This window comes from Colias croceus, chromosome 11 (assembly GCF_905220415.1).
Source record: "Colias croceus chromosome 11, ilColCroc2.1".
Taxonomy (NCBI): domain Eukaryota; kingdom Metazoa; phylum Arthropoda; class Insecta; order Lepidoptera; family Pieridae; genus Colias; species Colias croceus.
The window spans coordinates 4,245,671-4,264,657 of NC_059547.1; the positions used below are offsets into that span (position 1 = coordinate 4,245,671).

The 18,987-nt window shown below is 31.9% G+C and overlaps 1 protein-coding gene across 1 annotated transcript; it reads right to left on the reverse strand.

Moving 5' to 3' along the window:
- Positions 1-4,836: 4,836 nt before the first annotated feature.
- LOC123695661 (lipase 1-like) lies at positions 4,837-6,322 on the reverse strand. Its single transcript, XM_045641567.1, is given in 4 exon segments — positions 4,837-4,861; positions 5,428-5,834; positions 5,965-6,204; positions 6,206-6,322. Coding segments are annotated over 4 exon segments (789 nt in total).
- Between the last annotated feature and the right edge of the window lie 12,665 nt (positions 6,323-18,987).

An 18,987-nucleotide genomic window follows, 5' to 3' on the forward strand; every position in this document is an offset into this window, starting at 1 on the left:
AAAATAAACATACATTGGGCATACAGAATAAACACCACATAAATCGACACGATTTGATCGTGGTGCACATGCATTCTAGACGTCAAACAAATACTAGATAGATTAATATAAATTTTGTTACATTACATATGAAATTACATTGAAAAATACATTAAGATGGCAAGTAAATTACACAACAGAAAAAATATGATGTACAATAGGGTACTTGTGGAAAAAATTTTTTGCGATCACCTACTGTGCTGGCCGAGTCTTTATAAACGTGATATATAGTATGATTTTAATTGACGGTTAACATTTTTACAGTTTATTTTATTTTTAATGTTATTATCTAATTTATTGATTAAACGTGGAATTATGTATGAGCATCTTCTTTCGCCATAGCGGTTATTGGCTCTGATAGTACATAATTTATTTTGTGTTACTTTTCGTGTGCCAAGGTTGTGAGATGTAACTTTTTCAGTAAATGTTTTATTAAAGAGTTGTTCTTTTAAGAGATGTACTTCTACTTTTTCGAAAATAGGTAACACATTGCAGTGCTTAAAAAGTTTGCTTATATCGTTTTCGTATTTCTTTTTTATTCTAGTTGGGACTATTTGTTTTAAGATGCGGATTTGAAGGTTGAGTATATTTTGTAAATAAGTTTTATACGTTCTGCCATAGCTACTAAGGCCGTAGGATATAATCGAATCAACTAAAGTGTTGTATAGTAGTAATTTTACCTTGTATGTTAGTCTGTTCCCTATTGCATATATTTTAGCTGCGAATGCGCGGAGTTTGTCACATACGGCTTCAATTTGTTTGCCCCAGTTGAAATTATGGTCTATAGTTAGGCCCAAATATTTGTAATGATTCACAGGTTCGATCTGACTACAGTTAGAGCACGATAATGAGCATTGTTTATGCAAGCATGAGTGACAATGGCAGATAAGCTGCGGCAAGGCAACTTGTTTCATATATGGAGACTTGATGTACAATAATTTAGTTTTATTTGCATTGATGACTAATCCCGCATTATGACACCACTTAGATATATTGTCGAAGTCGTATTGCAGAAATTGAAGGGCTAAATTCGCATTCTCATGGTTTATAAGGATACAGGTATCATCAGCGTACTGAAACATTTTACAATGACTGAGGTGGTCACTCATATTGTTGACATACGTTAAAAAGTGCAACGGCCCCATCACCGAACCCTGAGCTGTACCCACTTCAACGCTACTCATTTCGCTGAAACTGTTTTCTATTCTGACGCAAGACTTCCGTCCATGCAAATAGTCTTTACACCACTCAAGGAGATTGCCCCTTATTCCGCAATAGTCGAGTTGGTCAACGAGTTTGCGATGGTCTAGCGTATCAAAAGCACGCGAGAAGTCTATGAAAAGGGCGAGTACATTCTTTTTATCATTAAGGTAAGTATTAACCTCATCAGTAAAGTTTGATAGAAGTGTCGTAGTGCTTTTGCCGGATTGAAAACCATACTGATGCGGAGAAAATTATTAAATATTATTAAATATATACTGTGATGGTACAGTAAGGATACCAGTATTCTTAAAATGATCTCTTAGTGAATCCCGAGCACGTAAATTATATATAGAGCGAATGGCTCTTTTCTGTAAGATAAATATAGTTTCTATATCTGCAGCCCTGCCCCACAGTAGAATTCCATAGGACATAATGCTATGAAAGTAGCTGAAATAAACCAGTCTAGCCGTATCTTCATCGGTGAGTTGCCTTATTTTTCGGACTGCATATGCAGCTGAACTGAGCTTACCTGCAGCGGTGTTGACATGGGCTCCCCACTGTAGTTTCTCGTCCAATGTTAACCCTAGAAATACAGTAGACTCAGTAGGATGCAATACCTCCCCGTTCAAGGTAATATCTCTGTTCAACTTTTTTACGTTAGGAAGTAAAAATTCAACACAAGTGGTTTTTTTGGCATTTAATAATAAATTATTGGCATTAAACCATTCAGATATGTGTAAAAGAGCACTGTTCACTTCGTCAACATTTGGGTCATGCCTATCCACATTAAAAATTAATGAGGTATCATCTGCAAACAGAACTATTTCACACCTATCCTGCAAATAATAGGGAAGATCATTGATATATACCAAGAACAAGAAGGGACCTAAAATTGACCCCTGTGGAACACCAATGTTAATTGACGCACCGCTAGAACGTTCTCCATTAACAACTACAGTCTGTATCCTATCATGCAGGTATGACGCTATGAGGTTCTGTGCTTTTCCTTTAATTCCATAGTGATTAAGTTTACGTAACAAAGTACAATGTTCAACGCAGTCAAATGCCTTGGAGAGGTCACAAAATATCCCCAGAGCATTTTTTGAGTTTTCCCATGCTTTATATATATGTGTTAGAAGTGCAACCCCAGCATCTGTGGTTGAGCGCCCCTTTGTGAAACCAAACTGTTTGGTGTGCAGTAAATCATTAGATGCAAAATGACTACTCAGTTGGTTTAATATTAACTTCTCGAATACCTTACTTAATGTTGGTAAAATAGAGATAGGTCTATAATTGTTACAGTCTTCTTGATCGCCCTTCTTAAATAGAGGTATAATTTTACTAAGCTTTAGTAAATTAGGAAATGTACCATAGTCACAACACTTATTAAATATAAAAGCTAAATTTTTCGCAATATTTTCTATGATATTATTAACTAAATTTACGGACATTCCCCAAAGATCACAAGTATTTTTTAGATTAAGCGTCTTAAAGGCAGTAACAATATCACTAGCAGTTACGTGTCGTAATTCAAATAATGTACTGCACCCCGCAACATGGTCCCTCAAAAAGGTTTCTGCAAGTGCTGAAGACGAATTTAAACTATTAGTAATAGTAACAGGGACACTACTGAAGAATTCTTCAAAAGCAAGCGCAACATCAGCACTTTTGTCAATAACCCTGTCATTATTTACAAGTTTTATAGTATTACTTGATTTGCTTTTACCCATTTCACCATTAATAATAGACCAAACTGTTTTAACTTTATTATCCGATTCGCGTATTTTATCTCTGATATACAATCGCTTCGCAGTAAAACAAACAATTTTAAAAGTTTTTGAGTAATTTCTAACATAACTAAGAAAAGATGGGTCTTTATTATATTGCTTCATACCATATAACTCATAAAGAACGATCCTACACCTATGTATGCTAGGTGTCGCCCATTTACTAAATGGTAAATCCTTGGTAATATTTAAAGATTTAACTTTAAATATTTTTTCAAATTCATTATGAACTAAATTGAAAAGATTTTTAAACATTTCACAAGGATTATTATTACAGGATTGATCATTCAGTACGGGCAGGTTTTTATTAATATTATCTCTAAATTTATTAATGCCTTTTTTACTTATAGGCCTAACATTAATTCTTTTAAATTCAGGTAAGCAATCCCATTCAAAAACTACTTTCTGGCCACAGTGATCCGAAGTGAGTGTATTGAGAATATTTTTCTCTAAACAGAAGCAGTCGCAGTATATATTATCAATACAGGTTGCAGAAGTAGGTGTAATTCGTGTGGGTTCATTAAAAAGTTTATACAGATTAAATGACTGAAACAAATTAACAATTCGTGTAGCCGTTTGTGTTTGTAAAAGTATATCAATATTAAAATCACCACATACTATAACTTTTTTTTTACTCCTACTTAAACGCTTTAATATTTCTTCCATGACTGTCTCAAACATATTATAGTCACTGGAAGGGGGTCTATAAACGCAAACAATAATGTAACGCTCCAGTTCAACACAGGACAGTTCAATGGTCCGTTCTACAGAAAGACTAACAATGTCAGTTCGTTCTTTACATTTTACACTATTGTGTACAAAAATAAGAGAACCTCCATGAATAGCATATGTCCTGAAGTATATACTTTTTAATGTATAATTATCAATATTTACTACCAACTGACATTGTTTAAGCCAATGTTCTGTTACACAAAAAACCTTAATTCTATTATGATTTAAAAATAATTCTATTTCTAATAATTTGCTAGCCAAGCCTTGAATGTTTTGATGTACAATAGAAAAAGTCTGCTTAGCTGTTGTCTTATATACTAGTTTAAATCTAGCTTAGGGCTAGATTTTCTGTCAACACAAGGTTGGTGTATATAATTATTATTACTACTACATAAAATTATAGTAGATCCAGGGTCTGATAACAAACATGTACCAGACTGGTTAATATTATATGCTATTAACATAGCAAGTTCTCGCTTATATCTAGATGGCAGATACACTGTATTCTTTGTCAAAGTAAAAGATTTAATACACAAATTAATGTCAAAGTAAAGAAATGCATCACGATGATGATTTGTTACATTATACAATTTTAAATTCATATTATGAATTAATCTATTTTGTTCTTGTGTCAAACCAGGTAGGTACGGCAATGTACACAACATAAATTTACATTTAGTCTGACTACTAAATGTAAATTTATGTTGCAATTTCAATTTCCTATATTTCCTATATTTAATGTTTTGTTCTAGTACAACCTTGTTTTTAGTATTTTTATTCGTCGTGTCAGCCGTGGAACGTCCACTGCTGGACAAAGGCCTCCCTCAGGGTTTTCCACCACGCCCACGTATTTTTATTAGAAACAATTTAATTATACTTTATTCCTACTTAGGTTACCTATAGCATGCATCTAGAGAGACTAGTGAATATATCATATTATACTAAGAAATGTAATACGTTAAGCATGAAGCTTGTCTAAATCTTCAAAAATTAAAACTACCTACCTACTTACTATATTGGAGGGAGACATGGATTATAACAAATCCTTTCGATTCGAAATAGTAAGGGAAAACAATTATTCATCATTCATGAGCAACCAACTGTTAAAAATTAATTAAATTACATCTAGTGCTGATTTAATTGTAACTTCTATTGGAGTAGAAATTAATTTAAGCCCAGTGAACGTCACAGACCAGTCAATTGTAAGTAATTTAATTCGATTCAGAGGCGGTATTGCATATAAGTAATAGTTCATATTTACCATGCAGGTAAAGATGCAGTTATTTAAAATTATTGGTATAAAAAAATGAAGACATAAATTAAAAGTTACTACTTAAGTACTTCAGTAAATTATAGTACTATATTAGTGTAGCAGGTATTTTTGAAATACTGCCTATTTAGATTTATTAAAGGTAGAATTAAAAAAATTATTTTTTAATTATTTGTTTATTTATTACTCAATTCACATTTGAAGTAAGGCTGGGTATACTTTTAGACATAATATGATGTAGATATGATATACATGTAGTAAATTCTTGTAACTATCACGTCACATTATATTTTTTGTTTTAAAATAAGGGAAAAAACAAAGTTTTAATGAAATACAGAATATTGTTGAATTAATAATACAATTTGCGGTAATATAGATTTTGTTTCCTTTACGTACAGAAAGTCAAAATGATTGAAGTGTTTATTCTTATAAAATAGGATTTGATTAGGAAGTTTTGATTGTAATTTTTGAACATCTTTTTTATTTGCAAGCCAATCACCTTTACTGAAAAATATGGCTACAGGAGCAGTAATTTTTTCAACTGGATATATTGGAGGTTCTGGGAAACCATATTTTAAAAGGTTTAATGATCCGTAATCGAAATTTCGGAAGTGTCCGGACACAATTAATTGGCCATAATGCACTATTTGCTTAACAGATGATCCAGATGGAAAATGATTACAAATAACCGGGAAACGTTTCATGTTTATTTGGGAATAATTAACGCCGCCTAGAAGAAATACAATGTGCTGACATACAATAAAAGCTGAAACAGTATCACCACAAAATGCTCTTTGTAATAACTTTAAAATTGTATTATCTGGAAATAACGTATGTATTCCTAAAGTATCGGAATACTTATACAATTATTGATTACTAAACGGAGCTAATAAATTGAATATGTATGTTCTTTGAATTGGACATCCATGCTACCGCCGATAGAGAAATCATAAGACTTATTTTTTCATTATATTCAGGACGCATTGAACACATCACTAAGAAAGCGGTATTTCCTTGCGAATATCCAATGTAAATTAACTTTTTATTGTTAGTTATATAAAGTACATGATCGATCATAGCCGGTACAACAAAGACACCAATCTCATGCCAACTAAAGTCCCAAAACTTCTTCTCTGATGTTTCCATGCCCGTATTTCGATTCGAATATATATTTAATTCCTCGAGCATTTCCCATCCAAACATCATAGCTTTTGTCAGCTAAAAGAAAACCAAGTCCGAAGCCAGAGCCAGGTGAAATCCAATCATCTGCACTGCCCAGGAGTCCATGCATCAGAAAAAGTACTGGTCCATTTCCTGGAATCCTGAATAACTTTAGATCGTATTCGTCGGATGTCACTACAGTGTATTGCTCCACGCGATTCCCGTATTTTGTAATGATTTATGTAATGTAGATCTAAATGTATGTAGATCAAAATTACAAGTACCAACAAAAGGTAAAATTTAATAATATAATACTTATATCATACAGAAATACTTTGTACCGATACATTCATATAAAGTCAAACAATGTCTAGAGAACGACAGACAGACGAGTTTCTAACAAAATCATGTTCCTCGGACTGCTATTTTCATGTTGATTACTTTGGAAACAAAAGCTTTGGCTTTTGCTTTTGGAGTAAAGAGTTTGGTAAAATTTTCGGTCGAATCTTTTTGTTTTAAACAGTTCTAAATTTTCAATTAATTCACTACTATGAGTTTCTGAACCTTTTTTGTTTAAATTGTGATTTCCGGTGAAACAGGTGCATATCGTAATATCGTATTATGGTACTTATCATATTATTATTTTCACAAATCTAGTGACAATCCAAAACCATTGAACTATCATAAATATCAATAGATGAATATAAATACGAAAACTCTATCAATATTACTTGTGACTTATTACTTTTTTATCAAAGAACCGTGAACCTATCTAAAATTATTCTTAACAGCCTTTGTGATAAAAAATATTCTTTCAGAGATAAATTGTAAACAGAAAAATGATACGACTTTTATTTCTTCAGCTCTAATAAATACGCCAGTGTTTCAAACACGAATTTGATCAAGTCGAATGTTTGATGGAAAAATAATATTCGTTGTACCTACCCTGTATTATTTCATACCTATTTATGACGAATAACTTCAAAGAGAAACATTAGCGTATTGACTGAAGACGCCCGATTACTTATCTCAAAAACAAAAATCAAACTGTATCATCCCATTTAGACGTAGGTTTCGACGTAGGTTTTTAAGGGTATAACAAATATATATATATACATATTAATATTATAAAAGCGAAAGTAACTCTGTCTGTCTGTCTGTCTGTTACTCAATCACGCCTAAACTAATGAACCAATTTGCATGAAATTTGGTATGGAGATATTTTGATACCCGAGAAAGGACATAGGCTACCTTTTATTGCGAAATATGTACCACGGGCGAAGCCGGGGCGGACCTCCAGTATATATATACACCACTATTTTTAAATCAGTACAAAAACTTTAAGGACATGTTAGCGAATACTTTATTATCGTGATCATGATGTTAGAATTACATAATATCGATAGATAGCAAAGATATAATCATTTGTTTATTTAAGAAAGTCTCACTAAAATCATAGACACATTGCAGAGTTCATTCACTTATTCATTGATAGTATTACCTAACCTTGGGCAATAAAATGAAACAAGAGATGTAGTTACTAACTTTATTTATTTTAATTTCCTAAATTCAAATCTCCCCTTCATACTTCATCCGGGCTTAGGACCGGAATAATTACTTTTTTACAATAAATTAAATAGGTACGTAGGTACGCTATTACAAAACAAACAATATCAAAATCGAATTTTGACGTATAAATTAAGAAGTTAGAATCAGCTGTTTTTTACAATACCTAATCTGTATTGAAAGAAAAAACGATTTTGGCGTGTTTAAGAAGTTAGAACCAGCTGTTTTTTACAATACCTACTCTGTATTGAAAGAAAAAACGATTTTGGCGTGTTTAAGAAGTTAGAACCAGCTGTTTTTTACAATACCTAATCTGTATTGAAAGAAAAAACGATTTTGGCGTGTGAAGTTAGAATCAGCTGGTATTTACAATTATCTTAACTAACCTTACAAGTATTTCAATAATAAAATTGTCCTTCAAAATGTCCACCACCATTATCAATACACAGACGTGCACGTTTTATTAAATTGTTTTTTAACGAGAGAAGTAAGTAGGTATGTTTTTTTGTCTTTTCACTTCATCCAATATGCGCTGTTTTAATTATTGTTCGACACTAACCGGCTCACTTTTGTTCACTTAATTTCACTCCACAAAAAGAGGTCCAAGGGTGTGAGATCAGGTGAGCGAGGAGGCCAAGCAGCAGGCCCGCCTCGACCGATCCACTGACTTCCAAACTCCGCTGTGAGAAATTCATGAACCGCAGCGTTATTCGACATTCGTACTACGTCGAGGATCCTCTTAAAAATACGCTAGTACATTACACGTTAGCATTTTGTGACAACGCCTGCTGGTAAGCATTTACCACGACGCGACGGTTCGTACATTTGGCGATCGAGCGTTCGGGACTCGGGTACTATTATCTGTACATACGTACTGCTGCACTCGCATTTTCTCCACTCAAAAAGAACGCACGAAGCATAAGTACATAATCCCGTGATATGAATTGATATGATATTGTACCAGGAAAAACGTAAACAAACGCGACGAAAAAAAGCAAGTTTTCACTTCCGCTAACAATTAGGCACTGTTTGTCCGTTGTCGCAACGCGTTCGGCGTTGGGGTGCGAACTGCGAACTGCGAACTGCGACGCGGGCGCAGGCCACAGAGGGTGGCGGGGTGAAGGATGGCGAGCTTCGACGCGAGTTTGCCGGAATTTATCAATGGAGCTGTCCAGCGGACCTATTCGAAATCGTACGCTAGAAAATTACAACACAATACCTAGTGTGGGTCATTGACTAAGAATAGGTTTAACAATTTTTACATATTTATGTGGACAATTTTGGGACATTTCTGTTTGTTAGTGTTTTTAATTATTTCTTACACAAATATGATTGGTTAAAGGTACTTAACACCCTGTAAAATTTTATGTACTGATTAAAAAATAGTGGTGTATATATAGTTACTTATCTCTATGTATTTGATATACCCTTAAAAACCTACGTCGAACGTGACATCTGACGGAGAAACCGAAATATTTGTTCAAACTTTGAATCTATGTTCAAATTACTCTAATGCCGGCGTACCACATATTGTGAGTTAGGTTGACCTCGGTCATATGTTTATCTATGTTGGCATATTCCTCAACGAGGCAGGTCACTACCAAAGGAAACCTATTCTGAAGTTTCCGTCTTTATCTAATAAATGAAAATTGGAAATATAAAATCAATCGATGTAATAGATGTGTTCTGGAAATAAAGTTTATAAAACGAATACACTCGTGTGGTAGAAATATATTCAGTCTGAAGAAATATATTTAGACTGTCTGGTTATATTTGCAAAAGTAGGTATCTACGTATATGATTATAGCAGCTGCTTGCTGCGGAGCCTGCGGATGTACCTATCTGTTTTATCCAGAAAAAAAAATCAAAATCGGTATTGTGGATCCGGTGCTTATTTGGTTAAAACAAACAAAAATCTTTCACGTTTGACATAGGTACATATTAATATAGATTGTATATTCGTATTGTTCTAAATTAACTGAGTACCACTCGTACGCTTAATTTTTCATTCCTCAATGCAACATATTATGTAGGTAGGTACATTAACATTTAACAACAAAGAGATTAACAAGGTAAATAATATCTATCTTGTTTTCTTACATTCGTACGACATTTACATGCATGTGCCAGGTTTTACTGTTATTCAAATTTCGGACATGACTTGTTCCGATATCGACATTTATATAGTTTTGTAACCAAATAGCGAGTTGATTCAATAGATGGAGAACAAGCTAGCTTGCTATTGATAGCACAGAACTATATCTCGATATAGTTCTGTGATTGATAGTGTACATTGTAATTTGTAGTTCTATACACAAAGAACTATCTATGGATTACAGACGTAATAAACTGAAAACGTGAAAATACCCTACGGAATTAGAACCTCCGTCGTTTTTGCGAATTTTTTAAAATAATATGAAGTTAGCTTGATACCTATATTGAATTTAAATTTCATTATTTTTAAGTTTTATATGCGGTGTTCAAAGTAATAACTGGTTAAAACTTTTCATTACACTTTTTAATTGAAACACGATTAAGAGCAGAACGCTGCAACTTGTTTTATTATGCACGAGCTGTAGGTATTTGAGTATTACATTATTAAGTCACTTTTGTTGATTTCGTTTTTGAAATATAATTATGTTGTGCATATTTCTTATTTATAATTGAATTATAATTACTTGATTTATAAATAAAACTACTTAATCGTAAGCATGACATTTGTTTTCGTACCCCAATGAAACATAAACATAAAAATAAAATTTGATAAAATAACACCCTGGATAGTACTTTGTTTTTGACTATAAATAGGTACCTATATGATATAGCTATAAATAAGTGAATACAATTTATATTTCCATTTTTTACTTGTTCATTTTATATAAGGGTGCTCGTGACCTTTTTCGGGTGTTCGAACCAAAGTAAGACCAACAGTTTGGAAGTTTCGTTTGTTTAATGAAGTTACGAGATTTTTGCGAGTTTGGATTAGAATAGGTATTTTAAACCTTTGGCAAAGTTTTATTAAGTCAGATTATATACTTCGCTGCGTTTCCATTTAACTAAAGTGGAGATAAACAAAGGCATTTAAGCTCTATAAACTGATAGAGAAAATACTTCTTCACTATAAGTATAAAATGTTTACTGGTTTGTCTGGACTCGATAGTATCTATTGAGTACGATTTGAATAATTCATAAATTTGAAATAGAAAAGCGATGGAAATTGCTTAAGTGTTCGTAGTAGTTCGTCATAAAATATAATTTAACCATTATAAAACTGTCCACTGAAATAATTTCTACAATATGATAACAAAAACAACACACTACACACTACACGCACAAACGGCGTATAAAATATTTCAAAATTTCAACCCGATCATCCGTTAATCAATAAGGTTTATTCGAAAATGATCCTGAATTTACTATCTATTTAATACACTGGTATCAAGCTTGCGGCCGCGGCTCTACGTTGCGTCAATTAGCATACATTATCATATCAATTAGGAAAGTCTTAACCTTTGTCATTATTAAAGTAATGGATAGTTTAAAATATTTATAGTTTAATAATTAATCAGTTTGAAATTTTAAATAAAGTTTACAATAAATGTATCCTGTAGGTTTGTTAAGCTTTACATTTCGAAGTCTCACTTCATTATTTTTTTTAAACAAACTGCAGAATAACTTAAGCATTATCACTTTGGATTGTCTCGTATTCAATTGAACTTGATTTAAATTCAGCTTAATATCTATAGGTCATTCAGATTAACCCACTTATAAACCATTTTCGGACATTGCCATAATCATTTTACTTCGTGAATTTCCTTGGAGAATTAATTTCAAAAGCCACTCGTTATGAACTCTCTAGCGTATTTAACAAAGATAGATAGAGTAATATTGCCTGTTAATTTCAAATATTTGTCAATCAAAGGATCCGTCAGACTCATTTATATTTCACAAGGAAATAAACAAATCAAAACGTAGGTTAATAAGCATAATTTATATACAAAGAATGAAAGAAATATCTAAATATGATGATAGAGTTTAAAACGAAATATATGTACCTACTTAGAAGGCTTGTAGAAGGTCAACTTAAGATTAATATAACAAGAGTTGTCATCCAATCCTCTAAAATTAATAAATATAAATAAGATAAATTTGACTAAATATTCAACACAATATTATTTTGGCTATATTATGCAATGTTAACTGTGAACTAAAAATCTTTACTAAGTAACGATTTTATGAGTGTATTTTTATGCTCAGTTCAACAATATTTTTGCAATTTTATTCTCTAGACAAATGCATTTGACTCGTTACTTTACTTTAGAAGCATTTGTAGCGAAAATAAATGAATTTCTGTATAAAAGTAGAAATAAGTATTATTGGGAAAATAATGGTATCACTCCGCAAATATCAGAGACAAGATAAAGTTGGGAAAATCAATAAAAATAATTAATTCAGATATTTGCTAGCAGAAAAAATTCGGATTATTTAACCAACTGATATCAGAATCATATTAAGTAACGATAATTATATTTTAATAAGAGCTCAAGTTACAGATAAACACGTGTGAAAATAAGATTACAGAGGAAAATCCAACTATATTATTAGAGCAAATTGCCACCAACGTGAAACCTCACGCCCTTGGTCCTCGATCAATTATTGTGTGACATGTCCACTTATCAGATAATATTTTCTAAATTGGATTAGGTTTCTGCGAAAATTGATTGGTAAATACTTTTTGGACTTTGGATATTCCGAATAAGTTGTGAAAATACGAGCGGCGAAGACTATTTATTGATCTTATCCAATTAAGCTTTTTCTTTCGTCGTTCAACGTCATCCAGTTGCGATATTTCTTTTATGACTTTAATAAGCATCTTGAACCTTTGCTAAAGAATTCAACGTATACCTATCTAGTATCTATATTTTGATACATAACATTTTTTTTTTAAGTTTGAAATTATGCAACAATATATGTTAATGATATTCTTTAAGCTTCTTTAAGCTATACTTATTAAAACAAATATATAAAAAGGTGGAATTCGTGAGGAGTGCATTTTTAAGTTTAAAATGCAGTTTCATCAAAAAGTACTAAGTAAAGTTTTAAGTTCATGTTATAAATTAATTTAAAACTCTATTACAAAGAAGGAAATCCAAAAAGATAATTAAATATTTATTACTTTGATATTAGTTTACGTGATTCAAGCCTATTAAATGCAATACTAGCTTTTCGCCCGCGTCTTCGCCCGCGTTTTCAAAGGAAAACCCGCACAGTTCCCGTTCCCGTGGGATTTCCGGGATAAAACCTATCCTATGTGTTAATCCAAGTTACCCTCTATATGTGTGCTTAATTTCATTATAATCGGTTCAGTAGTTTATGCGTGAAAACCATACATACATACATACATACAAACCTTTCCTCTTTATAATATTAGTATACTATATACTCTTTATAATATAATATACCTATGTAATTATGCGTCATTTGCAATTCCCACGTAGGTAGTCAAATCTTCGCTATCTTCATAAAGCTGTTCTATAACACTTTATGCTCATGTCCCTCATGTATAATTCTGTAAATGCGGAAACAACGAAGTATGGTAATAACATGTAATACGGCTTAGTTAGTAGTTTATAACAACTGTCTTTCGGTAACACCTGAATGAAAATGTTATAATATACCTGTAGCTATAGTAAACTACTAGCCTCTCTACCTTCTTTCTCTTGCTAAGCTTGGGTTGGTTCGGAGTACCTACTTACAAATCATAATATGTTTTTTTTACTTAAGAATACAGTTGGTTTCTGTTGTAGAAATATTGAAATTCGGTTAAAGAAGATCCGAGTTTTTTTACATAAAAATTAAAAAAAAAATTTATAGATACCTACTATTCTTAATACATAATAAGTATTATTTATGTGAAATGAAATGGGATTCAAGAATATGAGTTTGTTCTAAATTGTAATTGTGTGTGTGTTTTTTAAGCCTGAAAAATACAATCATAACTTTTAATATTTTATAAGATAAGTATTAATATATAATTGTTATAACAGCACACTTCATAAATCAGGTCAATGAATATTTAATGTAACACGTGGAAACTAAAATCAAACCACTCATTTATAACTGTAATTTCAGACATACCAAACCTGCGGTAATATTCGGTACATAACGATGTACCTACATTGTATCAGAACATATTTACACATGAAAAAATATTTTATTTTTCTTTGGATTTAAAGTAAAGACAATTTTATTGAATATCTATTATTCCGTTTGTTATGCAGACAATTGGTTGGCTGGCTGACTGGCTGGTGTGGTTCAAACTTTCCACTTTGGATTAGAGGAGTAAAATTACTTATATGAAAAAAAATAAAATAATCTAAAGTGATTATATACCGAAAAAGGACCACAATGACACAAAAGTAGTAGTAGTAGTATTTAAATTATTGTTTTAATGTATATCTAAAGTAACGAAAGCTCAGAATAGCCCACCATACAATACATTCATTATTCTGCATCTCAAAAACATGTGAAAATGAAAATAAGAACGACGCACTCGTCTTTAATTTAAATGTTCCTTATTGTTTCAGGGACTTGACACAAACGCTTATAAAAATACCTTCTGACTCGGAACTACAAAGTTCTAGTATTTGTAAAGTAAACAAAAGCATAGAATGGATGCAATTCGATCTTAAACTTATTTCCAACAAGTTCTCGTTATCGTAGAGCGATTAAACCTAACATTGTTCAAGTGCTACAAATAGCTCTTGTTATATTTGTTTGCTTCACATTGTGTATGCTGAACATACATTTACAGAAGTACCTATGTATTTTAAGCTTAACTTTAGGTCTCCTCGACGATAATTAATTATGTAGTATAGTAATTATGAAACAAACATGAGCTTCGTCTTCACAAGGGATATAAAGTGCCTTTTATCTTGATTACACACGGTAAAGTAGCAACATTCAAGGCGCAATTCTGCGATAGAATTAAATTTATACGAGTACAAAAGACTTTCGTTTCATTTTGAGTTTGTGTATTTTTGTGATTGTGGTTTACGACTTTAGTAGTGATAATGATTTTACGTCATTGTAATTTATATAAATATTAAAAAAGACACCCTTTAACATGGACATGGACTTAAAATTGAAAATAGATAAGATAGGTACTGTTAAAGTATATTAATTCTTTAACAGTATTTAAAGGGGTTTGAAACTTTTTGAATGGACGCTGGTCCGCCGCCAGTTTGATTTTTTTTTCAAAATCGCGGCGCACGATTTAAGTGGTATGTATGGATAGAGGACACATAGACGAACAAAAAATGTCTCATAACATGGCACCCTAAAGCTAGTACCCTAAGGTAGATTATTATTATTAACAGTTTATTGGAAGAAAGTAGGTACATTCATTACATAAAAACATACATACATTACATAAAAATGTAAGTAATGTAATGAATACCTACTTTCTTCCTTATATATTATGCATATAGACACGTACCTAATAAGTCTATTTTTAGTGTTTGTCGTTGTACTCATAAGTGAATATTTACCTCCAAATATCTCGGTAGTGTGACGCTTTAGAGTACTACGTTATGAGACATTTTTTGTTCGTCTATGTGTCCTCTATCCATACATACCTAGATACCACTTTAATCGTGCGCCGCGATTTTGAAAAAAAATCAAAATGGCGGCGGGTCGATATGCCAGAAAGTTTCAATGCCCTTTAGTAATCTCTAGCTGCAGGTAATACTTTTACAGTATAACCTGCAGCTAGAGATCTAGCTGCAGGTAATACTTTTACAGTATAACCTGCAGCTAGAGATTACTAAAATTTAAATCCATGCTCTCTTTCTTTATATTATCTTAGGACTGAAGAAAGACGTAAGAGAAATTAATATATAAATCGCTTACTTTACATCATTCATTTCATTTGAGAAACAGAAACTATATTAAATAATTGTATAATTAAACGTGAATTAAACCGTCACGTTTGATTTATGCTGTGTACACTACAATCTAGCACATGGCCACTCACTATAAATTATGGCCATAATGGGAATTTCATGTTCAGCTCGGCACGTAGCTAATAATGACTTAAATGTAACGAAAACGTATTCTATCAGGATAAGGTTTGAAACTCTTTCCTTCCGACTCTATGTAACGTGGAACTAAAATTCATACTTTATTTATTATTACTGCAGAAATATAAGAATCAGTTGGGTTTTATGTGATTGTGTATCATATGGAAATTCGTGCTATCGCAGGAATCCTATCTTTATATACTTAAGTAAGCAATTATGTATGAGGTTCTACAAGTGTCGAAAAAAACTAATCATGATTTTTTTTAAAGTGAAACTTTTATTACATCGTCTCAAACTTCTTGGTCTGTGTAGCGCATGTCGCGTGACGCACGATACGTACGATAATTATCGTACAAATACGATAATTTTTAGTTAAATTGTCTATAGTGTGAAAAAAAGTTTCACTTTTACCGTGGTTTCATAAAACCACACAACATATTTTTTACGTTTGATGTTTAAGTAGCCGTAGACTAAATAAAAGTTTTATATTTCATTTCTATCTGAGTAGAGAAACTTTATTGTGCCGTAGAATTGTAGTTGAAAAAGTTATGAAATTAATATCTAGGGCAAATTAAAAATACATTTCTATTTGTAATGAGAACGCTCAATCAAAGATAGATTTCCTTTTCTGCAAAATGAGTTGTAAGATAATTCTATGAGAACACTTTTATTTAATAGAGGTGAATACTTATCATTCCCAAGAAATACCAAGAGGTATGAACGGTATTGAGTCTTCATTAATAAAATATTTCAGAATCTAGGTCAGCTTTTTTGAATGCATAAAGATATTATGGCATATATAATTCCAAATGATGAAATTTTAATTTGGTTGTTGAATTTCGTATGTACATATTATATGAAAGAAATGTTTAAAATAGTATGCTAATAAATCATGAAATCATTCAGAGATAATATGCTTCATTGTGCGTGGCGATAATGGCTCTCTACGGATGTGTAAAAGCTTCAGGCAACATCTAGGTCAATAGATAACTGATAAGGGTCGGAAAATTATTACTTAGTTAGCTTTTTTCTGTAAGTAATGATATTTAATTAAGATCACATTTTTATTTTGAAAATAATTCACAGTATGAAATGTGTTGTTTAAATGAAAATTAAATTTTATTTTTTCTTGCGGTTACACATGCTGTTTCGTTTTTTCAAGTTTACATAGTTTAGTTTACTTTTTTCAAGCAATGAAAGCAAGAACGAGTGAATCTTTTTTTTAATTGTGCTTAAATAAATGAGCTTAAAAATGCACTATTCCTAATTTTTTTACTTGAACTCTATAGAGGTCGTATTTAATGTAGCAAATGCGGCACTAAATTAAGTCGAATATTATAACTACGCTTATCTGTTTTCACAAAATGAATACGTTAACAGCAAACGTTATAACTCATAAGCCCCTTTTGTAGGTGTTCCCAATTGGTTAAAGCTACGTTAAAACTTATTAAAATTTAACGGCTTTGAGATACCATGGCCAGCATTGTTTATGAATAACTCGCCTATATTTACACACTTTAATACCTCTTGAGTTTTCGCTAACCCTTTTATAATGCGATATACCTAATTATCTGGCTTTTTAAAATAATGATCGTGGATAAATAATACCGTGATTTTCCTTTGGAGCTTTTGCTTTTATCCTTTATATTTCTTTTAAATATTAAACTCTCTTATTATTTCGCCTTGCTATTCAGCTTCTAGCTCTAAAAATTTACAAAGATTTAGAAGCAAATTCTGAAGAGATTTCTATTTCTTAAAAACTGGTTAAAGTTGAACTATACACAGAGTTTAGCTATTTATCAAGTTAATTAACATTCACTTTTTTATCTAGTATTTTACAGATACCGAAGATGTGACTTTATGTTAAGTCAAACTCAAATAGGACTAATGAGTAAATTTATTCTTCAAGTGAGCAAATGTGTAACCAGTATTTAAATAAAGGATTCCGAACCAATATAGAAAAAGGACAAAGGCCCAAGGGAAATTGCTTCACCAGATTCGGAGATATACCGAATTTATTCGAACATTTAGCTAGGTATATTAAATCAATAAGTAAAGCAAACGAACGTATGGTGACAGTTTTCTTTACTAATTATTATCTTCTTTGTTGTATTGTTGATCATATCGTAATATGTTTAATTTCAAGATTATAAATAAACAATAAATGATTTCATCATTTTTTTCGGATGTGACGCCAATGGTATGGGACCTTATCTACCTACATATATTCACCCTTTTGAATTTGAAATGACCTGTTAACATTTTATCTTAAGGCGCTTTTATCTTTATGAAGTTTATGAAGTTCCGGCCTCCGGGTAAGCTTCCAAAGAAATTGCAGAACTTTGCATATCTTGGGACAGATGGCATCATAACGGTTTTCCAGCAAGTAAGAAGTTTTATGAAGGCATCATTTTTTATATTTCGTCATGTTAAAACAAAAATTATTTTTTAATCTATACATGTATATAATAAATCTGTAGAAGGGTCAATTCTGTACATTGAAAATATTGAAAAAATAACTAGCAGGGGGTGTTACTGAATCGATACCAAACCCAAATATGTGATTAAAAAAATTTTTGTCTGTCTGTCTGTCTGTCTGTATGTGAAGACATCACGTGAAAACTACCGGTTCGATTTCGATGAAACTTGGTATAATTATACCTTATTATCCTGGGCGTAAAATAGGATACTTTTTATCCTGGAAAAATACGTAGAAAAAAAAATTATCTCAATTTTTCAGTTATCCATAGACGTTGTTCTGTAGTAGGTACCGCGAACACACGTTGCGTATTATTATAGACCTAGCCGTATTTGGGTCCAATAGATATTTATAAGATGTCATTGTCCGAGTTACTCAAAATGGAGAAATAAACCATCCACGCAAAGACCGACATCCGCGCGGACGGAGTCGCGGGCGGAAGCTAGTTATTAATAAAAATATCCTGTCCAGGATTTTTCCAGTTTCCATTTAAATACTAAAGTTATTATAATTAAAAAATAGGTCTCATCCTATTGTCACCCCGGTGAAGGTCGCGATAAAAAAATATTATATAAGTAATATGTAGGAATTTTAGTCACTCAGTTGAACAGCGTGGGGATGCTGAGGGCGGGCGCCGCGCGATATGTGAAGAATGGAGAGAAAAGGCAA